This window comes from Camellia sinensis, chromosome 9 (assembly GCF_055761805.1).
Source record: "Camellia sinensis isolate YWXY chromosome 9, ASM5576180v1, whole genome shotgun sequence".
NCBI classification, from domain to species: domain Eukaryota; kingdom Viridiplantae; phylum Streptophyta; class Magnoliopsida; order Ericales; family Theaceae; genus Camellia; species Camellia sinensis.
The window spans coordinates 146466448-146492250 of NC_138969.1; the positions used below are offsets into that span (position 1 = coordinate 146466448).

General features: G+C 39.0%; 1 protein-coding gene across 1 annotated transcript; it reads right to left on the reverse strand.

The window, feature by feature from the left end:
- Positions 1–1250: 1250 nt before the first annotated feature.
- LOC145799801 (protein MAINTENANCE OF MERISTEMS-like) lies at positions 1251–6131 on the reverse strand. The gene is made up of 4 exons (XM_082889433.1): positions 5625–6131; positions 5332–5493; positions 5098–5238; positions 1251–1256 (listed from the first exon to the last, which is right to left on the reverse strand). Exons 1-4 carry the CDS (start codon positions 6129–6131, stop codon positions 1251–1253), a joined length of 816 nt encoding a protein of 271 aa, XP_082745559.1.
- Positions 6132–25803: the final 19672 nt, after the last annotated feature.

Sequence of the window (25803 nt, forward strand, 5' to 3'; positions counted from 1 at the left end):
AGATCCTCAGACAGGGCTACTATTGGTCAACCATGGAGGAGGATTGCATTAGTTTTGTTCGGCGATGCCACAAGTGTCAAATCCATGCAAATCGCATGAACATCCCGCCGTCAAAACTGTACAACATGACTTCGCCATGGCCTTTTTCAGTCTGGGGAATTGATGTGATCGGAGCTGTTACCCCGAAAGGGTCAAACGGGCATGAGTTTATCCTAGTAGCGATAGATTATTTCACAAAGTGGGTCGAGGCCCAATCATACGCGGTGTTGAAGGCGTCGTACATCGCAAAGTTCATCAGGAACAACATCATCTGTCGCTACGGGGTGCCAAACGAAATAATTTCAGATAATGGTTCCCACTTCAAGAAAGAAGTGATAGACTTGTTGGAGAAATACAATGTGGCTTTTCATAAGTCATCTACATACAGGCCGCAGACCAATGGAGCGGTTGAGGCCGCCAACAAGAATATCAAGCATATACTACAGAAGATGGTGGGAACCTATCGGGATTGGCCAGACAAGCTGCCATTTGCTCTGTGGGGCTACAGGACTTCAATCAGAACTTCTACTGGAGCAACTCCATATTCATTGGTTTATGGAATGGAGGCTGTTCTACCCATCGAGATTGAGGTTCCGTCGTTACGAGTATTGGCTGAATGCCAGATAGCCGAAGCTGATTGGCAGCAAAGCAGATTCGAAGAACTCATGCTCTTTGATGAAAGAAGACTGAAAGCACTGTACCACATCCAAGGCTATCAACGAATAATTGCCCGGGCTTTCAACAAGAAGGTTAAGTCCAGGAATCTGAAAGAAGGAGATTTGGTGCTCAAAAACAACCGAGCTCCCATCCACGACCCAAGGGGCAAGTTCAAACCTAATTGGACTGGTCCTTACATCATCAAAGCTATCTGGTCAGGTGGAGCTATGGTTCTGATGGATCTAGATGGCTTGGAGTTCTCACAACCGATCAATATGGACAAGTTGAAGAAATACTATCCTTGAGAGGCTCGCTAGGCCGAAAACCCGAAAGGGCGACCTAGGCAAAAGTCAGAGCACAAAAAATTAGAAAATATAAAAACTGAGCTCGCAAGGTTGAAAACCCGCAAAGGGCGGCCTTGGCAAAAATTAGAGCGCAAAAGGAGAGTGAAAATACTCGAGTGAACCTTAGCCTGAACTACGTAAGGCTTGATTCCCATCTTTGGGATACGTAGGCAACTTCACCTTGAAGTTCAGCCATAAACTTTTCCCCGATCAACTCTGTCCATTTTTGATCATCTTAGTCATCTTTATCCATCAACATTTATCGCGATCTCCGGTACAGTGCTGTTCAAACTAGGGGCAACTTTCCGTTGCCGCGACGGTGCAAGATTACTCAGACTAGGGGCAACTTTCCGTTGCTATGGAGTGCCGCATTGTTCTTCAGACTAGGGGCAACTTTCCAGTTGCAGGGATCTGGGGTTGTGCATCTCAGTGACAGATTTTCGGCGTGTCCAGTTCTGATCCACATCGAAAATAGTTTTGAAAAGTTTTAATAAAAGTTGACTTTGTTCAAATCAATCTTTTTACGACTAAGACCATTTTTGGACACTAAGCGGAAAATTTTCAGTACCAGAACTTTCAATTTCATTTGATTTCAAAATAGAGTTCTCCTGCTCTTGCATTACAATCGAGGTTGCTTTTTTAGTACATTCATAACGAAAACTTGAAAATGCTAAATAAGCAATAAATTTGGGGCATAGTTGGATCAAGTATCTCTGCGTCCCCTCCCAGAGCTGGACGAAGCATCTGATGCCAAGCTGGGCCCAACTTGTGCCTCCTCATTGAGCCAATCCACGCACTCATCGGACAAAGTGCAACTGAAAGTTGAAGCAGGGGCCAGGAGCTCTCTAGTCCTCCATGCCGTAGCATATCGGGCAAGCTGTGCACCCCGGACCGGGAAAGTGGCTGGGTACTCAATCCCCTCCGGTGGGCAGGTCTGATCATGGCCAAACTGACGCAGGAACCGGAACGGAAAATAGAATACGCCGTGGGTTAGACCAACCAATTGAATCCCGGTCAGCCGAGACATACTATAGCTCATTGCCGGGAGGTTGAGCCAAGGACAACGCCAAGCAATGCTGTCTGCAGATAAGTTGCACATCCAATCGAACCACCACCTTTCGTCAAGAGCATTGACAAGGCGCTGCCGAAAGAAGTAGCCTCGAGCTGAATAAGCCGGGCAAGAGTCCACAACCTGCAACTTGTCCATTAACCATACCTAGGGGAGGGATGGAAAATGAGAGAATAAAGAACAGAGAGATGTACGATGAGAGAAAAGTGAGACAAGGGTTTTGTGAGAAAAACCGAGCCTGAGGGTCGAGTGATGTGAGCAAATATATATGTAAGGTCGGGTGAGAAACATTACCTGCAGTAGCAGTGGACTCCCAGCAAACCTAGTCGCCTCCCGGCGATAGACAGAATCTAAGCCCATCAGTGTCTCAGCCAAGGTCATGGCAATACAGCTCTTTCCTTCTCTCAAACCTTGGGCGACTTCAATCAGGCGAATGCTAGCCCCGCCGAAGCCCGAGGAAAGCAGAAAGTGAGACAACATACACAAGCAGAGGGCGTGTTGCCGGAAACCCTGCCAATAATGGTTACTGCGATCACCGGCGTCGGAAAAACGGTGGATCAAGCCAAGGATGTCCAGTTCCCCACTGCAGATCAGAGATCGAGCGTCATGCGCCGTGAGCCCATACATCCGCCCTAAAGCCTGAGCATGGCCAAAACGGAGCTGGGGCAAGATCACTTCAGAGCATTCAGACTCCATCAAAACCTAAAAATCTTCGAAAGTGGGGCACATCTCTTGGCCACCAAAGCTAAAAACTTGCGTCACTGGATTCCAGAACCTTGCCGCAGCATGGAGAAAAGGAAGCTGTAGCGGAGTACGGCACAGCGTGAATAGTGCATTCAAGCTGAAACCCCGAAAATTCAACTTTTCCGAGCCATCTAGAGAAGAGATCCAAGATATGATATTTTCTGCGAGAAACGCCTCCATCTTTGTCTAAAACTAAGATGAAATGAATGTTCCCAAAGTTGAGGCTTTTATAGAAGAGAAGACACTATTCACGGGGACACGTGTCAAAAATTTGGAGGCTGCAGGACTGAGTGGCCGGCCGGCCACCTTTTCTGGCTGGACAGCCATCTACTTTTTCAGAAATGGCCGGCCAGCTATCTCTCTCCACAAAAAATGGCCGGCCAGCTCCCAGGGATGGCTGGCAATGCTGCAGTGTATCTCCTTGGCCCTGTTTTACCCTTCGAGGGAGAGTCCCAAGCATTTCCATACAACGGGAAAGTCAAAGGCCTTCATTCCGGATGCGTCCGAGGCCCAGATCGTCAGAAGTACACTTTGTTGTTGTTAAGTTTTGCTTATCGAGTTGTTGTTTTGCTTATCGAGTTGTTTGTCGAGCGGACGTGTTTTGTGTTTTTGAGTCATTGCTCTCTGTTTAAGCAATTTTTGTTAAAGTCTTGTTTATTTGTGTTGTTGCATTTTGCTTATCGAGTTGTAAACTTCCTAAGGTTCTGTTATATCTTAGTAAGTTGAGTTGCTTAGTTTGTTGCGTCGGTTCACTACCTGACTTGGTGATTACACAATGCGCATTTCCATTCAATTTCCTTTTTGTGCAAAATAAATTGATGCGATACGATGCTAAAGTTTAAAATACAAACATCTTTTCAAAAGCTATTTCATTTCATCATGCTTTACAACAAACAAAGGTACAAGTTTTACAAAAATTAAAACTGCCTAACAATGTGCAAAGTGCTACAAACTACTAGCAAAAAGAAAAATAAAGCAGGAAATAGCAACGTCAAAGTCCTCGGGAGCGGGAACGAGAAGCACTCCTCATCCTCTTCTGCGGGACAATCTCCGCACCATCATCATCATCTGAGTCGGAGCTGTCATCCTCAGGATCCCCCTCAGCCTCGCCTCTATTCCCCGAGCCAAAACCGGAGCCCCCCTCCTCAGCAGATGTCTCTGACTGACGGTCGGTAGCCTCCTCCTCCTCCTCAGCATCCTCCTCCTCCTCATCAGGCTCCACCTCCACAACGTGAGCCTTGCGTCTACGGACAGGCCCTCCTCGAGCTCCCCGAAAAGGACTAGAAGGCCCGGCTCCTCTGGAAGGCCGAGATGGCCCCGCCCCCTGAAAAGGCCCAGATGGCCCAACTCCCCAAGGAGGCCCGGGTGGCCTGGCCTGCGGCTGACCGGACCATGAAGGCATCTGAAAACAAAGAGTTCAATTCAAATACATCAGTCCAAATATATACATCAGATGCAGATACAAGCAAAGGCTACGTGAAGTGGGTGCATGTAAATACAGTGTACAAGTGGGGTGTGTGTCAGATGTGCTCTACACAAGTGGTCTATCGATGCAGTAGAAATCAGCGTGTCATCAGAAGTATGATAAATGCCAGAAAATTGAAGGGTACCTGAATGCCCGCGACAGACAACTGTGCCTCCCTACGCAGGACCATGCCCTCGAGTGTGGCCACCAGTCCAACCACCTCCTTCATGTACCCTCGCGATGGCTGCAAAAATGAGCTCATAATCATTAGTGAACAGAAGAGTGTCTAAACATCTGAATGATGAATGAAAACAAGTGGAGCATACCGGCGGCGAGTCCGGATCAATGGCGTATCGATCACTGGGCATCGGAGGCTCTAGTGGAATCGGAGTCGGAAAGCTAGCCCCATACTGCCACGCCATCAACTCAGTAGGCATATCTGGCCATCCGGGATGAGGATGAACCGACGGAGCCGGAGGAACCGGTCTACTCCCACCTCTAGATGTACCAGCCCTGCTTGTGGAAGGGGCGTCTGCAGCCCGAGCCCGAGCCTGGCCCGAGGATGACATACCGGCAGGCCTCATCATCGGGATACGAGCTTCCGTCAATAGAGGCATCAAATATATGTGACGGTAAGTGGCGTAGTCCCCCTCCTCAATATGCAGTAAAGCATCAGTACCCAGCATGGCGCCGACTACCTCTGAGTAAGAGAGCCTGTCAGCAGTCCGCATACTGGCTGGGGGTACTGCGGGAATATCCTGAGAAAGATACCCCCATACCTGGCGCAGAAAGCGTTCACCCAGGAACCATACCCTGCCAACTGGCCCTTCGAGCAGGACCCAGTACTGGGAAATGCCCGACGCTCCGGTATACTGAAGTCGGAGGCCGTCACCCAGGGACACCCAGGGCTGCCATGTAATCTGCGGATGATAAATGCATAAACCAATCAGAAATCGAGAATATACAGAGCAAATCAAAGATGAGAATGAAAGGAACTGAAAGTTCTGAAGTACCTCTGAATGTCGCACAGTGTCAAAGTACTGTCGCAGGCGAAGGAGGGTCTCTCGAGGTCTCGGCCGGTGTGGGCCCTCGAACACCAATGAATATGGAGTCATGGGAATCCCTACCACCTCCAGCTCTGGGGCTAATGATGGGAAGTATACATAGACCCATAGCTGAGAAAAGCAATGCAGAATGTAAGTACGAAATGCTGAGAGCAAGATACAGACTGTAAAAGTGTGCTGTGTGTGTGCAATGTACAAGTAATGAGAAGCAGAAATGTAAATCAAAGGGGACAGAAAAGTACCTCCCAGGCTCTCCAGTAGCCGCCAAGTAAGTCGCCCCGCCCGCGGGAGGTCGCGCTCATATAAAAGTAAAGGGTAGCCAGGCCGGCGCCACCCCAGTCATAACGATGGACCTGTGATAGGTCGACTAGAGCGCTCAGCAAATATAGCCCAACTGTGTTCCCTCTGTCGGCGAACAGGGTAGTCCCGAAGAGGAACATCAGGAAACCACGGGCATACTGCTCCGTCTCCTCGGGAGTCTCAGGCACCATCTCCGCCCGCCGGAAGTGGGAAGAGAACCAAGTGTATCGGACTCTCCCAGAGACCCTGTCAACAGGTGGGTGAGCCCCCAATAGATACATCCAGGCGGCCTCCCACTCGCCCATATCCTCATCGTAGGGGATGGACCAACCTCCGACGTCTAAGCCGGTCAATACAGCAAAGTCAAAAGGGGTCATGGTCATATCCCCGGTAGCAGAGAAATGAAAGGAATTGGTGGTGTCCCACCATCTCTCTACTAGGGCTGCCATCAGCGTCCTCCTGGCAGGACAACGTGACAACCCGACGCAGAATGGCCCAAACCCTGCCAAGTCGACTAAGTCTCGAACACCCTCCGGGAGCTCGGCATACCAATCCCGCGCAATGGTGGAACCATATCCCCGCACACTGCGGGAACAAACCTGCATTCAGAATGAATACATGTGTCAAATAATGAAATGAATGAGCTGTGTGCCAATGAAATGAATGGGCTGTGTGCCAATGAGAATGAAATGAGCTGTGTGCCAATGAAATGAATGGGCTGTGTGCCAATGAAATGAATGGGCTGTGTGCCAATGAGAATGAATGGGCTGTGTGCCAATGAAATGAATGGGCTGTGTGCCAATGAGAATGAAATGAGCTGTGTGCCAATGAGAATGAAATGAGCTGTGTGTCAATGAGATGAATGAGCTGTGTGCCAATGAGATGAAATGGGCTGTATGCCGATGATGTGGAATAAGCTACATGCAAATTCAATTAAATTGTGGGCTGCGTGTTCACTATCTATCTGGGCTGCGTGTTCAGAAAATTTGAAGTTTGGGCTGCGTGTTCAACTTTCAGTTAAATTGTGGGCTGCGTGTTCACTATCTATCTGGGCTGCGTGTTCAGAAAATTTGAAATTTGGGCTGCGTGTTCAACTTTCAGTTAAATTGTGGGCTGCGTGTTCACTATCTATCTCGGCTGCGTGTTCAGAAAATTTGAAGTTTGGGCTGCGTGTTCAACTTTCAATTAAATTGTGGGCTGCGTGTTCACTATCTATCTGGACTGCGTGTTCAGAAAATTTGAAGTTTGGGCTGCGTGTTCAACTTTCAGTTAAATTGTGGGCTGCGTGTTCACTATCTATCTGGGCTGCGTGTTCAGAAAATTTGAAATTTGGGCTGCGTGTTCAACTTTCAGTTAAATTGTGGGCTGCGTGTTCACTATCTATCTGGGCTGCGTGTTCAGAAAATTTGAAATTTGGGCTGCGTGTTCAACTTTCAGTTAAATTGTGGGCTGCGTGTTCACTATCTATCTGGGCTGCGTGTTCAGAAAATTTGAAATTTGGGCTGCGTGTTCAACTTTCAGTTAAATTGTGGGCTGCGTGTTCACTATCTATCTGGGCTGTGTGTTCAGAAAATTTGAAGTTTGGGCTGCGTGTTCAACTTTTAGTTAAATTGTGGGCTGCGTGTTCACTATACGTCTTGTGCCAAATTGCCTCGGTATTACCTTTGCTATCGTAGGAGCAATGTCTAAACTCACCCTATAATCCCGATGACTTTTGTATGAATGAAATGGATCACTGAATCAAATATTGAATGAATTGTGAAATGTTGAATGACTAAAGAATGAATCGAGTTTTTGTAATAAAGTTGAATGGAGAATAATATCAACCTATGACATTTGATCTGTATTCGATACAAGGTAATATAACTTTGGAGGATCAAACTTCCTAAAGGAGGGAAGAATGTGACAACCCTATTCCAGATTAAGGTATTAAGTCATTAATTATACATGTGATTATGTGTTTAATGTAATTTTGGATGATAATAATGTGTTTCGTAAGAGTTTTGAATTCATATTTGTTCATCGTAGGAAAATCCGTTCTGAATTCTGCTAAAATCTGAAATTGAGGATCATAAAGGCGACAAAAACTGAAATTGATTACTTTATTGTGATCGTCGTAATTTTTAGAGTCTACTGTGAAATTTAATTAAAAATTGATTCAGATCGAATTAATTAGATAAAATTCAATTAAACTAAGCTCTAATTATTTAATTTAAGCTTTGATTAACTTATCAACCTAATTGAGCCTAATTCACATTAGTACAATTAAGTTTTGCTTAATCTAAATTATAGTTTGATGATTTAATGAAGTATATGAGTAGTGGAATTTAACTCAATGAAATTTATTGCTTGTAATTAATTAGATCTTAGAAGAAATTAGAGATTAATTCAGCTCCCTAAAGCTATTCAACAATTATATAGAGAAAAAAGGGACTTAGTGGGTTTTGTTGGAGAGACATTCAACTTGAGAGAGAGTTCTAGAGAACTCAAGAAGAAAATAAGATCAAGAAAAAGAACAAGGAAGAAGAAAGGCAAATCTTCCTAAATCAACCATCTAAGGTAGGAATTTCCTCCCAATTTCTTGAAATAGAGTTGTTACTCACATGAGTTTATGGAATTTACTTTTAATTAAGAAGGAATCAAGCTTAGTTGGAAGTATTTTGGAATAATTGAAGTAGAAAATATATGTATGAATAAGATAAGGATGAAATTGGTGAATTGAGTTCATAATGATGACATACATGGTATAAATTCATAGCAAATCATGTTTATATATTTGTTTCTTTCATGGTTCATATAATTTCATATAATTTATCCATAAAAGATGAGTTTAGAACAATCGAGTATATAGTTTAATGGTGTAAATTAATGTTGAGAACCCAAATGAGCATAAAAGAGAAGAATTGTAGAAATTAGTTCGAGATTTGAACATGGATGGCATGAATTCATGAAAATCGTGTTCACAAACTTGTTTTGTTGCATGGCTTCTAATGACTGCAAAGGAATTTCTTCATAAGAGTTTAAGTTGAAGCTCTTAAACATATGTTTAATAAGTTTACAATTTAATTAAAGAGTTTGAGCTTTCAATTGGAAATTTGGGCTTTGGTTTTAAGTTTTAATTTGTATTTGATGTTGGGAATTCAAGTTAAGTTGTTTTCAAGAAGTTTTTGAAGTTGAGAATTGAGGAGGAAAATCCATGAATTTTGAGATTTGGAACTCAAATATGCATGTTTTATGATTTTACACTTCAATTCTAGATTTTGATCTTTAAGTGAAAATTGGGTATTGTTTATGTAGTTATAATTTTTATTTGAAGTTAGAAATGTAAAATGCAAGATGTTTTAAGAGTTTTGGGCCTTGAAATACATGGAATTGAAGTTAGATTTTGAAAAGAATGAGTTCCAATTTAAGAGTTATTTTCGAATTCGACTTGGTCCAAAACCACACATACGACTGTGAGCCCCGCATGTGCGGAAAACAGGACAAGAAATAGCTTAGCTACTACTTTAATTGCATGTGCGAGGCCCACGTACGGTGATGGTTCCGCACGTACGGTCTGGCCTCCTGCACGTGCGGTTTTCAAGATGGTCCCAGTTTCGTTTTTGCTCCATTTTTCCAACTTCTAGGCCTCCGTTAGCATGGTTTACACATGTATTTTCTGTTCATATGAATTTCATCGACATAAAAGAGAATAAAGAATAGATAAGACTAACCGAGAGAATAAACATTGAATAGGTATATGACCGACTAAACGAATTGAATATAAATTTGAGTTGTTGTGCTTGAATTTGGTTGTGTAGGTTGGACGCTGCATCTTAGTCACATCTTTCAAGGAACCAACTGTGAGTAACAATATTATAAAGTTATGTTCAATTATAATTATTTTATGATCGATAAAATGCACTATTTTCTGAAATGATACTGTTTACCGAATGAATGATTGTCCTATTTTATGAACTGTAATTGTGGCATCCATAGCATCTGTTACTACTACTGCTGCTACTGTTACTTCTACTGTTATAGAGATCTCTGTCAGTTCCAATTCTTGCAACTACTGTTTACTGTATTGATGGCCATCACACATGACTCTTTCGGTCTTTAGGACCTGCTGTACTATTTTGCTTTTGGATGTACCATGTATGACTACTATGATTTCAAAATGACTGTTATGTTATGAGATACTAATTAAGGAAATGATCTACTAATAAAATTAATTGTTTCATTTACTGTAAGGGCATCATTCATAACTTTTTTATATAGTTGTTATTTACTGGACTCTAGCTCACTGTTTACTATATATATGTAGGTGATCAAGCACTGGAACGGACTTAACAGGGTCGACCTTAACCTTGTTTTGTCAAACCAACTACCGTGCCTCACTGCAAGGCTCCAAACCGTTGTTTGTTAAGGCTTTTGGGTGTTTCAATTTGCCCATATGAAAATGTGATCTATGTTACAGAGCTTTTGTTTAAGACTTTTGTATTGACCGTTTTGCTTTTGGGATTTAATCCCTAAACTATGGACTATGTGAATATCTGTATATACAAGTTTGTTTTGTTCATTTACGTCCTCACTGCTCATTGGACGATATATTTTATTATAAATTGGCTTTTGCCAGCCCCTTTTACTGTATTACTATAAAGCAAGCCTTTGGAAATCTCGGATTACTGGCTGGTTACGACATTAAACCTTCATGGGCGGGGTTTGGGTCGTGACAACCACATATGTGTGAACTGAAATAAAAGGTGAATAGATAAGTTTTTACCCTAATGGTTACATCTTTCCAAGACATTGCTTGGTTACAACAAGATGGATCAAGTCCTTAAATAATTAAAAAGCCCGAGACTTGTACAAAAGATAATTATAACCAAAGTATAAATAAATAAAAAATGAGCCTTTGGCTCCACAGTTCTCCCAAGCTAAGTCCTTAGTAGAGGAATATTATCAACATTTGAAAATTGTTTTCCACGTTAGGCGAGCCAAAGCCCAATAAGGATGTTTTAACACTAAGTATGAAAATTAATGAAGTCGTAAGGTGAATGCATATGCATGTCATTTGTCAAACATTATATTTTTCCATCTCAAAATAATGCAATGCCATCATTATTATATTTCAATTCATGAAAATACACTTTTATATCCAAAAACAGGGTAGTGGATGCAAAACACTAGAATCTCTAGACACGTGTTTGCTAGTAGGCTATACAAGTACTACTAAAGCCATTTTATTGGTACTAACCGGAAGGATCGACACCTAACCGCGCGGGTTTCTAGGCTTTCACCAAGGACACACAGGACAACAATATAAACCATAACCACACCTTCTAACCAGATTCACCAAGGTATACACCCATTTTTCTCAAAAACAATACATTTTCAATGTTCAAGTATGAAACAATGCTCGATGCAAGATGTTTGAGAAATTGGTTTCAATTTAACCTAATCCTTATGCAATTTCCATACAATCAAAGCTATCCTCCAGCGATAGTGCAAAACAGATATTTCTACTCAATAGATAATTTTCTGACAATAAATAAAATTTTATAAATTTCAAAATGGGAGCAATAATAAATATCCAACTCAACTGTCATCATCAACAGATACATTCTCCATATCTTTTCAAAACCCAACATCATTTCTTTTTCTTTCATAAAATCATACATCAATGATTTTTCAAACAAAACCTCATTTATTTTCAAAATCACGTTTAAGGGAAGAATTTTTGACATAACGCAACAATATATACACTTCCACAATCTTTCTCAAGAATTTATTTGAAAACCCCATTTTACTTTTCAAAATCAAACCCTAGATTTAATCAAAAACCTCCAATTCACTAAACATTTTCAAAGAGCAAAGAACTACGCTAAGAATCATACTAAAAGTTGAAGAAATCCATAGCTCAAGTTTAGAAGAGGAAGAAAACAAGAGTTGAAATTTGATGGAGCCAAAAACAAGATCCTCTCTAATTAAAACAAAACTTTCAACGAGCTCTACATTTTTCTCCAAGGAACTATAGTGGAGAAATCAATGTGTGAAGGTGTATTTGAGGTTTTAAAGCAAGAACAAGAGAGAGAAAGTGAAGAAATTAGGGTTAGGGTGTTTTAGAGACAGAAAGAAGTGAAAAAGTGATTTAAAACCCCTTTGTCTGAATTGATATACGTGCAGACCACTCGAGCGACCAAAACACCGCTCAAGCGTTAGACACAATAAGTAACACCGCTCGAGTGCATAATAATCCCCTCGAAGAAGTTTTACAAACTACAGAAGATGGCTCGAGTACAAGAAAGATCGCTCGAGCAAGGATACCCTTCTCCCAAAAGTTTTGCAAACCTACAAAAATACTAGGAGATCTCAAAGACCGCTCGAGCAACCAAAACATCACTCGAGTGAACAAGAAGAAATCTAGATAGTAACTCTTTTGAAAATCTAACTCCCAACCTATTTCAAACACAACTAACAACCCAGCTCAACTACCAAAAACATGATAACGGACATGAACAACAATTTAAGGCATGAATTTCCAGATCTAAGAGCATAAAAAGGGCCAGGTCTAAACCCGAACCATTATAGGTAATCTCATATCTCTTGTGTGTTATGAATCTAATTTTGTTAGTACTAATCAATATGATTTGTGGATTGATTCGGGTTCTACAATTCATATTGCTAATACTATGTAAGGCTTCCTCAACCTAAGGAAACCAACAGGAAGTGAACAAGGCATCTATTCGGGCAATGGGATGTGTTCACACATCGAAGCTGTGGGAACTTTCAAACTTATTTAAATGAATGGCTTTGTTCTGGATCTTTAAAACACTTTTCATGTTCCATCGTTTTCCAAAATTTTAATTTATGTTTCTAGACTAGTATCATTTGGATTTGAATTTTAGTTTGTTGGTTCAAATTTTAGTTTATTTAAAGACTCTATTTCTATAGGATTTGGTACTTTAATTATTGGTTTGTACAAATTAAATTTGGATCCTATTTTTTAACAAAAATTTTCAACTTTGCATGGGGATATTGGTATTAAGCGTAATATTGTTGATGAGTCATCCTCTATATTTTGGCATAAGAGATTGAGACATATCTCCATTGAGAGAATAAAGAGGTTGGTTAATGATGAAGTCCTTTCGACTCTTGATTTAACCAACTTTGGTATTTGTGTGGACTGCATAAAGGGAAAGCAGACCAACAAGACCAGTAAAGGTGCCAAAAAGAGTGAAGAAATTCTTGGAATCATAAACATTGATATTTGTAGACCATTTACTCCACATTCTCTTAATGGTGAGAGATATTTTATCTCATTTATTGATGATCATACACGATACATGTATCTCTACATCTTGTTTGATATGGCCGAGGCACTTGATGCCTTTAAAGTTTATAAAGAAGAGGTAGAGAAACAAACAGAGAAGAAAATTAAAATTATGAGGTCAGATAGGGGTGGAGAATATTATAGGAGGTACACAGAATTGGCACAATTACCAGGTCCATTTACTAAGTTCCTTAAGGAATAAGGCATTATTACACAATATTTAATACCTAGCACACCACAACAAAATGGTGTTGCTGAAAGAAGGAACCAAACACTTATGGACATGGTAAGGAGCATGCTTAGTTATTCTAATGTGCCTATAAATTTATGGAGTGTAGCTTTGAAAAGTGCTATCTATATCTTAAATAGGGTTCCATCCAAGGTTGTTCCCAAACCACCATTTGAGTTATGGAAATAATGGAAGCCAAGTTTGCGACACTTACACGTTTGGGGTTGTCCAATTGAAGTGTGGATATACCCCACATTTAAGGAAATTAGACCCTAGAGCAGTTAGTAGTTTTTTCATAGGCTATGCGGAAAACTCCAAGGGCTATAGATTTTATTGTCCTTCAAATTCACTTAGAATTGTTGAAGCTAGAAATGCTAAGTTTGTTGAGGAAGTTGACCCTAGTGGGAATTACCCTCAAAAGATAGAGTGAGAGGAATCACAGGATCCGAATACAGGACCCATGAATATAAGTGAATTGGTTGTTTTTTGGGATAATCAACCTGATATCCTTGAAGATCAATAAATTCAAGAACTTCCACCACAAGAGGAACAAGTTAACATGGAGCCTGTAGCTCAAGTCCCAATTGAGACTACAGAATTAAGGAGATCCTCATGAGCTAGAAAGTTAGCAATTTCTAGTGATTATTTTGTATACTTAATGGAGTCTGATTTTGACATCGGATCTAAGGATGATCCTATTTCGTTTTCCAATGCCATGAATAAGGATGATTCTGAATTATGGTATGATGCCATGAAGGAAAAGTTGGAATCTATGGCTAAGATCAAGTTTGGAAATTGTTGAGTTGCCTAATGGAGTTAAAGTTGTTGGCTGTAAATGGATCTATAAGTCCAAGAAAGACTCATATGGCAACGTCGAACGATATAAGGCCAAACTTGTAGCCAAAGGTTTTACTCAAAGAGAAGGAATCGATTATCATAATACCTTCTCTCTGATTTTAACAAGGATTTATTTAGAATTATCATGGCATTAGTAGCTCATTTTGATTTAGAGCTACATCAAATGGATGTTAAAACAACATTTTTAAATGGAGATCTTGAGGAAGAAGTATACATAAAGTAACCTGAAGGTTTTTGTTCTGATAAAGATAGTCACTTAGTTTGCAAGCTCAAGAAATCCATGTATGGATTAAAGCAAGCTTCCTGACAGTGGTATTTGAAGTTCCACAATGTTATTACTTCATATAATTTTATGGAGAATGTTGTGGACAATTGTATATACCTTAAGGTTAGTGGGACCAAATTCATTTTTCTAGTTCTATATATGGATGACACTTTACTTGCATCTAATGATTTGGTTTTGTTGCATGATACTAAAAAATTTCTTCCCCAAAACTTTGAAATGAAGGATGTGGGTGAAGCTTCTTATGTCATTGGCATAAAGATTCATAGAGACAAGTCCAAAAGGACATTAGGATTGTCTCATAAAGCTTACATTGAAAGAGTTTTGGAGAAATTCAAGGTGAGTGATTACACTCCTAATGCAGCACCCATTTTAAAAGGTGACAAATTCAACTTAAGTCAATGTCCGAAGAATGATTTGGAAAAGGAACAAATGATTAACATTCCCTATGCGTCTGTTGTAGGCAATTTAACGCGTGCTCTGGTTTGTACATGACCTGACATAGCATTTGCAGTTAGGATGCTTGGAAGATAACAAAGCAATCCAGGAATGGAACATTGGAAGGCTACAAAGAAAGTCATGAGGTACTTAAAGGGAACCAAGGACTACATGCTTAATTACAAGTATGTTGACTGTCTTCAAGTGGTTAGATATTTAGATTTGGATTTTGCGGGTTGTTAAGATTCTAGAAAATCCTTTTTAGGATATGTTTATCTGCTAGTAGGCGATGCTATTTCATGGAAGAGCGCCAAAGAGACGATAATAGCATTGTCAACAATAGAAGCAGAGTTTGCAACATGCTTTGAAGCAACATCACAGGCTATTTGGCTAAGAAATTTTATCACAGTGCTTTGAATTGTGGATTCAATTTCTAGGCTATTAAAGGTTTACTACGATAATTCGGCAACGATTTTCTTTTCTAACAATAATAAAAGTGGCAGCCGAAGCAAGCATATTAGCATAAAGTTTTTGCTGTTCGAAATCGTGTTAAGAAGCAAAAAGTCAACATTAAGCATATTAGTAACGATATGATAGTTGCAGATCCCATGACCAAAGGTCTTTCTGTAAAGGTGTTTTCCAAACACGTAGAGGTTATGAGACTGATTAGTTAGCCCAATAATTTTTCTAGTTGTTGTTTTGTTTTGTTATGATATTTTGATTATTATTAATGAAAAGCATCATTTTGAAAACCTAAAATATTTGTGATGCTATGCAGTCCATTGGGACTATTGATCCATAGGGAACATTGGACCCAGAATAACTTATTACTTCATCCGTCCCAAAATATTAGTCCCTTATCCCATTTTTCATTGTCCCAAAATATTAGTTCCTTTTCAAAAATCAAGCACAAAAATAATACAAATTTCCTATTTTACCATTCTTTTAAATACATTAACAACATAAAAAAGTACAATTATGACATTGATATTCTCAAAAAAATGTACTATAAAAGGATAATTTTGAAAAATCAATTTTTTTAAACTGCAATAATTGTACTACAAAAAAAAAGGTTGGATTCCCCAAAATGGACCATTATTTTGGGACGGAGGGAGTACAAATTATTTATAAAGAATGACACCACATAAAATTGAGAGTATCATACAGTGTAATACATGAAAAGAAATACTCATTTGATAGAGTATAACCGCCATGATTCGTATATTATGTCTCTTTATAAGGTTTGGATATTTTTATTTAATGGCCATAATCAGTTTGTTAGTTACCCGATAGTTAACAAAATGTGTCATATGTGCGAAGTGGGAGAATGTAAGCATATCCATAAAGTGGCCCATATGCCACATGTTTGTTTTATTTATTTATTTATATTATTATATAAATATTATATATATTTACTATATATTTTTTAATCATTAAAATGGGTAACTAATGTGAATTATGTCCACTATCCTATAACATGGTTTCACGGGAAATTACAACTTCCCTAATGGTGGGAAGTTATGAGGGGTTACACTTGGATCATGAGTCCAAGTCTATCTATATATGCATGTGATATCCATCAAAAACATATGTTGTTTATGAATAGAATAGGCTTGAAACTTTGTTCCTTCCACTTTTTCATATGATTTTGTGAAAGTATTTTGTAAGAAGTTTTGTTTATACAATCAAGAATTAATCAATCAAGAACAATATTCAAACGCTTGAACATCATGGCAGGAGATATTCTTCTTTCCTAATTAAAATTATTTTAATTCTTACAGTCAACCTGGCATTTGTGCATGGGTAGCACCTTGCTCTAGTATGTATAAACTGAACTTCGATGGGGCTATCTTCAAAAAACACCAAGCGACGGATGTAAAGGTGATTGTTCAAGACCATTTGGGTGAAGTCATTGGAGTTCTACCTGAATGGATTCCTGAGCTAATGGAGGCAAACTACATTGAAATCATGGTGGCGAAGAAGGTAGTTAGATTTGTGATGGAATTAGGCCTTTGTAACTCCACTTGGAAGGCAATTCTTTAGATGTGATAATTGAAAATTTTAAGGTGAAGTTCTCTCTCTCTCTCTCTCTCTCTCTTTCACTGGAATTATTACGTAGAGTGTAGCAGACTTTGGGGCTTCGTTTTAGAGCTTTTGTGTGTCTCATGTTGGCAAGCAAGGGAACCAAATTACACATCATTTTGCTAGGATGGCCTCTACTGATCGCCTGTTGCAAGTATGGCTAGAGGAGGTTCCAGTTTCTATTTTGGCTGTAGTTCATTTGGATGTTTCTCATTGATGTTCTAGTTTTACCAATCCACCATCTTAAAAAAAAAAAAAAAAAAAAAAAAAAAAAACTATTTTGATCGTTTAATGGTAACAAAAATAATTGTCCAACTATCAATCATAGCAACAAATAATATACAACAAATCATCACATAATATACAAAAAAAATTATCAAATAGTCAGGGGTGTAAATTTGGTCTAACCCAGCCTGGCCCGACCTGACCCACTCGAGTTCGGGCTCGCCGACCCATGTCAAGCCTTGTGAGCTCCCACCAAAATTCTGGCCGGCTCGGCCTAGTTCACGAGCCAAAAAATTAGACCCATGCCTAGGCCCAAGCCCAGGTATTCGAACCTTGGTCAAGCTGGGCCTCGGCCTAGGTCCACTGGCTTGGGCAAGGCTTGAACATTTTTTTTTTCTATTTTTTTCACCAAAAATGACACTGGGTCTTGGGTGGGCCAGGCTTTGGATCGGGCTTTGAGTGGGCCTTGAGTGGGTCGGGCCCACCCCAGCCGTGGGCGGGTTTTGGGCCGCCCACGGGTCGCGGGCCATTTTTACACTCCTACAAATAGTTCATATATATTGCCACACCTTTTTTTTAAAAAAAAAATTATATAATCAATGTTGACATAGTATCGGTGAATAAATTGAAGCCTATCAAAGTTTATAAACCATAATTTTATTTTTATTAGTTTAATATTTAATTAGAATTATTATTTAAGGCTAAACTCTTTAATTTTCTGATTATTTAGGTTTCCTATTCTGTTTATATTCTTCTCCCACAAGAATTAGGATTGCTTTCTTTACAAGCATTATTTTATTTCCTAGGTTTTTATCTTTCCTTTTAGTCTTATCGGTTTTAAGAGTTATTTTTTAGTAAAAAGGATGCAAGTCTTAGGGAAATACAGTTTATGTTTGATTAATAAAAATCGAGAGTTTTTCTCATTTGTATTCATTCTTAGAGAGAGTATCTCTAGTTCAAATTTGTTCGTGATTCAATCTTGTTGTTTACTCTTTTTTGCATCAATTGGTATCAAAACCCGAGTTCCAATCCTGATTATGGCCCGTTGAGGAGCACAAGCCATAGAAAGAGGTAGATGTTATAGTCAATATGACCCTGTTGAGGATGTATATGAACGAAGTAAAGCTACACAAGAAGCACGAATATAGGGATAATTTCAATAATTCAAGGATGTTGAGATCCAACCACGCAATCACTCAATAAATTGCTACTCTAACGAGGAGAGAGTTTTCAGATGATTCCAACTCTTACACTGCGTATCAGTCAAGGGAAATAAGAGAAATAGTCAGGGATTATATTTGTGACTCTAAAAGGTTTGAAGAAATTTTGAATTCCTTAAGGGTTCCCAAAAACAAGATTGTTTCTTTAGTGGCTACTAGATTCAGGGGTAGAGCTTCTACAAGGTAGCTACAACTCAACTTGACAAGAAGCAGACAAGTTAAGCTAAAAATTATGACATGAAAAAAATTAAAGGCCAAGATGTTGTTTTACTTTTTTCCTTATAATTGTATTCATATCGTGAATAAGAAAAAAATTGGGTTTCCACAATCTCTTCAAGATACATGCTTCTTTTCAACTTCAAGGGAATATATATACTGACTAATTTTTTGTCAAGGTCGAAAGTTTGAACAAGTATTCATTGGGATCATGATAATGATCAAGAGAATGAAGAAGCCATAAAATAAATTTTAGTTGAGGGAGACATATGAGATTTTATCAATGATATTGAGAGATAAAAGGTATTGTGATTCACAAAACATTTAGCATAATTGGGGAAGAGTTCGATGAGATATTATTAGGCACAAATACTTTGTTTTTGGAACCACAAGTTATTTGGGATTTGCCTCCTAAGTTTGATGAGTATCAGAAAGAGATAGATGGTTTCTACTTATTAAAAATGATAGTGAAGATCTGGTTCAAATTGTTGAAAATGAAAAAGTTGAAATTCATAACACGGTAGACTTCATTGGTCTCAATTTGGAGTCTCTAATGCCATCAAGGGTACACATGAGTTTGAATTCATTTTACTCAATGAGTACCACTATCATAACGTTTCTTTCAACAAACTTGTTAACATTTTCAAAGTTGTCAATGGTTGATGTGTTTTGGATCCATATTGGTGATGGTGATATTGTTTATCTAATCTTTGAAGATTCTTTTTTGAAATTCATATTTGAGAAAGTCAAATTGAAGTACAAAATTACTAGAAACAATAGAAACTCGAGTATGAGTTTTTTCAAACAAGAAAGAATGATGAAAATCAGAGTTTATAAATCATAATTTTATTTTTATTGTTTTATTTATTTTAATATTTAATTAGGATTATTATTTAGGGAGTTCAGTCCATAAATCCATTTTATGGACTTTTAAGGCTTTAGATCCAAACGGGTTTCGTTTGGGTTGATAAGGACATTATGGCCTCGTTTGGGAATAGGCTATTTTAGTTGGCTATTTGACTTTTTGCTATTTTAGCTCAATTAAAATAATTGTGTTTGGGATGATAGTTGATTTTGATTTTTTTTAGTTAATTTGATGGTTGTGAAAGAAGAAATGAAATGATTATAAGTTAGATGTGGCATTTTGTCTTATTAGCTATTTTAGCCTATTTTATTTTTATTGGCTATTTTAGCCAAATAGCCTCTAGCCAAACAAGGCCTTCTATGTTTTGTTTGGGTTAATAAGGACATTATATGTCTTTCTCTTCGATCACCTCGTTTCACTAGACAAAAAAGACTAGCCATCGCGATCTGGTACCTCCTACCCCTAACTCGCTACCCCCAATCCTCCTTCACTCATCCCTTCTCCGATTATTGCCTCATTCCCCACTATTGCCACCACCTTTCCTCCTCTCCCAACTGCCATGATCTACGATCACCTCCTTGAGTCTATCAAGCATAATCTCAAATAGCTCAATAATCCCGACCATTGCTTTCTTCAACAGAACTCTCTTTACCCAACCCTAACCAATCGCACCTCAATCATTGCCTCTCCACTTACTCGTGTCACCACTCTCCCCAGTGACCTCTGAGTCACCACCGAGTCCAACCTCTTTGCCAATACAGCCACCGTCGAAGTCTGGATCGATGCCTGAAGCAAGTTTGAAACTAATGAAACCAAAGACATTACTCATTCCTTTGGAATATATGATATTCGAGTCCAACCTCTCTCTTTATATATATATATATATGTGTGTGTGTATATATATGCTTTGTTGAATTTTTGTTTCAACAGATAAAATACAAACTTAAACAAATAGGTTAAAATGTTCAAAAAATCGAACAAATAAAATAAAGTTTTGAAAGATAGGTTAAAATAATTTGGATAGGTAGGTTCAAAAAATCGAATAGATAAAATAAAATTTTGAATAGATAGGTTAAAATAAAAATTTGAACAGATAAGTGGTATTTATGGAACCTATTAATGAATTTTTGACCAACAAATTCAAGAAAGTGGTCCTTATATGCGCAACAGATTCATCCCATGACCTCAATGAGTATAGGGTTGGGAATCTAGATTTATCAAGGATGTTGTCTATTATTTAAGGCAAAAAATATTTAATTTCTTGATTGTTAGGTTTCCTTTTTCGTTTATTTTTTTGTCCTACAAGAATTAGGATTGCTTGATTGACAAACAATATTTTTATCTCGTAGTTTCTTATTTTTAGTCTCAAGTTGTTTTAGGATTTATCTTTTAGTACAAATAAGCAACTCCAACCATATTCTTTATTTTTTACTAGCTAAAATATAAAAAAGGTAATTCTTTATTTTGCCTAATTCTTTATTTATTTATATACTCCAACACGATTCTTTGTTTTATCTATCTATACACATAAATTGTTTAAAAAGATTCTTAAGACTCTTTAAATGTAGTTAGTATTGGAGAATTTTGTTAAAATAATTATTGTAATAACTAGCCTATTGAAGTAACTAAAATATGATAATACTAGAAAGGGAGATGATGGGATATAGTATTAACCTTTAAATATCAAGAGGAGTTGAAATCAAATATCAGCCATATAAAAGAATGGTTTAAGCATTGGATTCAGTTTGTGGTGGAATGGAAGCCAGGATTTCATATCGAACAAGAGAGATGTGAGTGGTTGAGTTGTTTTGGCATACCCTTAAATCTCTGGAATAGGAGCACATTTAACAGCATTGCAAGCTTATGGGGTTCAGTTCTCAACTTGGATGGAGATATTTGTCAACCAAAGGTCTTCTCCCATACCAAAATCGAAGTGGTTACATCTTGCATGGAGTTCATAAACAAAACTATTTTGTTGGAGTGCAAGGGTAAAATACATCCCATTCTTGTGTGGGAAGATCTTATATCAGACCCTAGTAACATTAAGCACAATGGCATGGAAGAGAGGAGCTCCAACGACATTTGTGGTAGTAAGGTGGCAGAAGACAAAGTACACAGCCCAAAAAATGGAATGGTGGTAACCACAATTGTTGAGGAGACAAAGTGGGATTAAGGATTCAGCAGAGATAATTGAGCATGTACTAAAGAGGTAGATAAAAGGGAAGGGCCTAATGACTGTCACAATGGAAAGGAGATAGCGGAAACTATGTTGGAAGAGTTTGTGCATAGCCCAACCAGTCAGGTGCAAGTCTCTACTCCCAGATTTATCAGATGTTTTGGTGGATCTAGAGACGGACTTGGGCATGTCATCAATCTTGAAGTGGATTTGGCCCAAGCTCTAAGTAAGAACTTAAATGGGAGGGGAATTTTGAGCCTTAATCATGCAGGCCAAGCTAGGCAACCTGCTTCTGTCCATAAATTCTTGCGGGTTTATATACTCAAACTCTTAAGGAGAAAGGGTTGGATCAGGTTTTGGTCAAAAAAGGGAGAGGATGCGATATAGTATTAACCTTCAAATCTCAAGAGGAACTGAAATCAAATATCGGCAATATCAACGAATGGTTTAAAGATTGGATTCAATTTGTGGTGGAATGGAAGCCAGGATTTCATATCGAACAAGAGAGATGTGTGTGGTTGAGGTGTTTTGGCATACCCTTAAATCTCTGGAATAGGAGCACATTTAACAGCATTGGAAGCTTATGGGGTTCAGTTCTCAACTTGGATGGAGATATTTGTCAACCAAAGGCCTTCTCCCATAGCAAAATCAGAGTGGTTACATCTTGCATGGAGTTTATAAACAAAACTATTTTGTTGGAGTGCAAGGGTAAAATACATCCCATTCTTGTGTGCGAAGATCTTATATCAGACCCTAGTAACATTAAGCACAATGGCATGGAAGAAAGGAGCTCCAACGACATTTGTGGCAGTGAGGTGGCAGAAGACAAAGTACACAGCCCAAAAAGTGGAATGGTGTAACCACAATTGTTGAGGAGACAAAGTGGGATGAAGGATTCAGCAGAGATAATGGAGCACTTACTATGGAGGTAGATAAAAAGAAAGGGCCTAATGATTGTCACAGGGGAATGGAGATAGCGGAAACTATGTTGGAAGAGTCTGTGCATAGCCCAAATAGTCAAGTGCAAGTCTGTACTCCTGGATTTATCAGAAGCTTTAGTGGAACTAGAGACGGACTTGGGCATGGCATCAATCTTGAAGTGAATTTGGCCCAAGCTCTAGGTAAGAACTTAAATGGGAAGGGCATTTTGAGCCTAAATCATGCAGGCCTAGCTAGGCAACCTGCTTCTGTCCATAAATTCTTGCAGATTTAAATACTCAAACCCTAAAAGAGAAAGGGTTGGATCAGGTTTTGGTTAAAAAAGAGGGAGGATGAGATATAGTATTAACCTTCAAATCTAAAAAGGAACTGAAATCAAATATCGACAATATCAAAGAATGGTTTAAGGATTGGATTCAATTTGTGATGGAATGGAAGCCAGGATTTCATATCGAACAAGAGAGATGTGTGTGGTTGAGGTGTTTTGGCAAACCCTTAAATCTCTAGAATAGTAGCACATTTAACAGCATTGGAAGCTTATGGGGTTTAGTTCTAAACTTGGATGGAGATATTTGTCAACCAATGGTCTTCTCCCATACCAGAATCCGGGTGGTTACATCTTGTATGGAGTTTATAAACAAAACTATTTTGTTGGAGTGCAAGGGTAAAATAAATCCCATTCTTGTGTGGGAAGATCTTATATCAGACCCTACTAACATTAAGCACAATGGCATCGAAGAGAAGAGCTCCAACGACATTTGTGGTAGTGAGGTGGCAGAAGACAAAGTACACAGCCCAAAAAATGGAATGGTGGTAACCACGTTGAGGAGACAAAGTGGGATTAAGGATTCAACAGAGATAATTGAGCATGTACTAACGAGGTAGACAAAAGGGAAGGGCCTAATGATTGTCATAGGGGAAAGGAGATAGCGGAAACTATGTTGGAAGAGTCTGTGCATAGCCCAACCAGTCAGTTGCAAGTCTCTACTCCTAGATTTGTCAGATGTTTTGGTAGATCTAGAGACGGACTTGGGCATGGCATCAATCTTGAAGTGGATTTGGCCCAAGTTCTAAGTAAGAACTTAAATGGGAGGGGAATTTTGAGCCTAAATCATGCAGGCCTAGCTAGGCAACCTACTTCTGTCCATAAATTCTTGGGATTTATATACTCAAACTCTTAAGGAGAAAGGGTTAGATCAGGTTTTGGTCAAAAAATGGGGAGGATGAGATATAGTATTAACCTTCAAATCTCAAGAGGAATTGAAATCAAATATCGGCAATGTCAAAGAATGGTTTAAAGATTGGATTCAATTTGTGGTGGAATGGAAGCCAGGATTTCATATCGAACAAGAGAGATGTGTGTGGTTGAGGTGTTGTGGCATACCCTTAAATCTCTGGAATAGGAGTACATTTAACAGCATTGGAAGCTTATGGGGTTCAGTTCTCAACTTGGATGGTGATATTTGTCAACCAAAGGTCTTCTCCCATACCAAAATCAGAGTGGTTACATCTTGCATGGAGTTTATAAACAAAACTATTTTGTTGGAGTGCAAGGGTAAAATACATCCCATTCTTGTGTGCGAAGATCTTATATCAGACCCTAGTAACATTAAGCACAATGGCATGGAAGAAAAGAGCTCCAACGACATTTGTGGTAGTGAGATGGCAGAAGACAAAGTACACAGCCCAAAAAGTGGAATGGTGTAACCACAATTGTTGAGGAGACAAAGTGGGATGAAGGATTCAGCAGAGATAATGGAGCACTTACTATGGAGGTAGATAAAAAGAAAAGGCCTAATGATTGTCATAGGGGAATGGAGATAGCGGAAACTATGTTGGAAGAGTCTGCGCATAGCCCAAATAGTCAAGTGCAAGTCTGTACTCCTGGATTTGTCAGAAGCTTTAGTGGAACTAGAGACGGACTTGGGCATGGCATCAATCTTGAAGTGGATTTGGCCCAAGCTCTAAGTAAGAACTTAAATGGAAAGGGCATTTTGAGCCTAAATCATGCAGGCCTAGCTAGGCAACCTGCTTCTGTCCATAAATTCTTGCAGATTTATATACTCAAACTCTCAAGGAGAAAGGGTTGGATCAGATTTGGTCAAAAAAGAGGGAGGATGAGATATAGTATTAACCTTCAAATCTAAAGAGGAACTGAAATCAAATATCGGCAATATCAAAGAATGGTTTAAAGATTGGATTCAATTTGTGGTGGAATGGAAGCCAGGATTTCATATCGAACAAGAGAGATGTGTGTGGTTGAGGTGTTTTGGCAAACCCTTAAATCTCTAGAATAGTAGCACATTTAACAGCATTGGAAGCTTATGGGGTTTAGTTCTAAACTTGGATGGAGATATTTGTCAACCAAAGGTCTTCTCCCATACCCGAATCAGAGTGGTTACATCTTGTATGGAGTTTATAAACTAAACTATTTTGTTGGAGTGCAAGGGTAAAATACATCCCATTCTTGTGTGGAAAGATCTTATATCAGACCCTAGTAACATTAAGCACAATGGCATCGAAGAGAAGAGCTCCAACGACATTTGTGGTAGTGAGGTGGCAAAAGACAAAGTACACAGCCCAAAAATGGAATGGTGGTAACCACAATTGTTGAGGATACAAAGTGGGATTATGGATTCAGCAATGGAGCATGTACTAAGGAGGTAGATAAAAGGGAAGGGCCTAATGACTGTCACAGGGGAAAGGAGATAGCGGAAACTATGTTGGAAAAGTCTATGCAAAGCCCAAACAATCAGGTGCAAGTCTCTACTCCTGGATTTATCAGAAGCTTTAGTGGATCTAGAGACGGACTTAGGCATGGCATCAATCTTGAAGTGGATTTGGCCCAAACTCTAAGTAAGAACTTAAATGGGAGGGGCATTTTGAGCCTAAATCATGCAGACCTAGCTAGGAAACCTACTTCTATCCATAAATTCTTGCGGATTTATATACTCAAACTCTCAAGGAGAAAGGGTTGGATCAGGTTTTGGTCAAAAAAGAGGGAGGATGAGATATAGTATTAACCTTCAAATCTGAAGAGGAACTGAAATCAAATATCAGCAATATCAAAGAATGGTTTAAGGATTGGATTCAGTTTGTAGTGGAATGGAAGCCAGGATTTCATATCGAACAAGAGAGATGTGTGTGGTTGAGGTGTTTTGGCATACCCTTAAATCTTTAGAATAGGAGCACATTTAACAGCATTGGAAGCTTCTGGGGTTCAGTTCTAAACTTGGATGGAGATATTTGTCAACCAAAGGTGTTCTCCCATACCA

Bases quoted from the DNA above. Each gene is read 5' to 3' on its own strand.
- LOC145799801 (XM_082889433.1), bottom strand. From the start codon at position 6,131: ATGGCAGCCCTAGTAGAGAGATGGTGGGACACCACCAATTCCTTTCAT. The intron at 5,494-5,624 runs GTACTTTTCTGT...TGCTTTTCTCAG, and splicing joins GCTACTGGAGAGCCTGGGAG to CTATGGGTCTATGTATACTT. The intron at 5,239-5,331 runs GTACTTCAGAAC...TATCATCCGCAG, and splicing joins ACACTGTGCGACATTCAGAG to ATTACATGGCAGCCCTGGGT.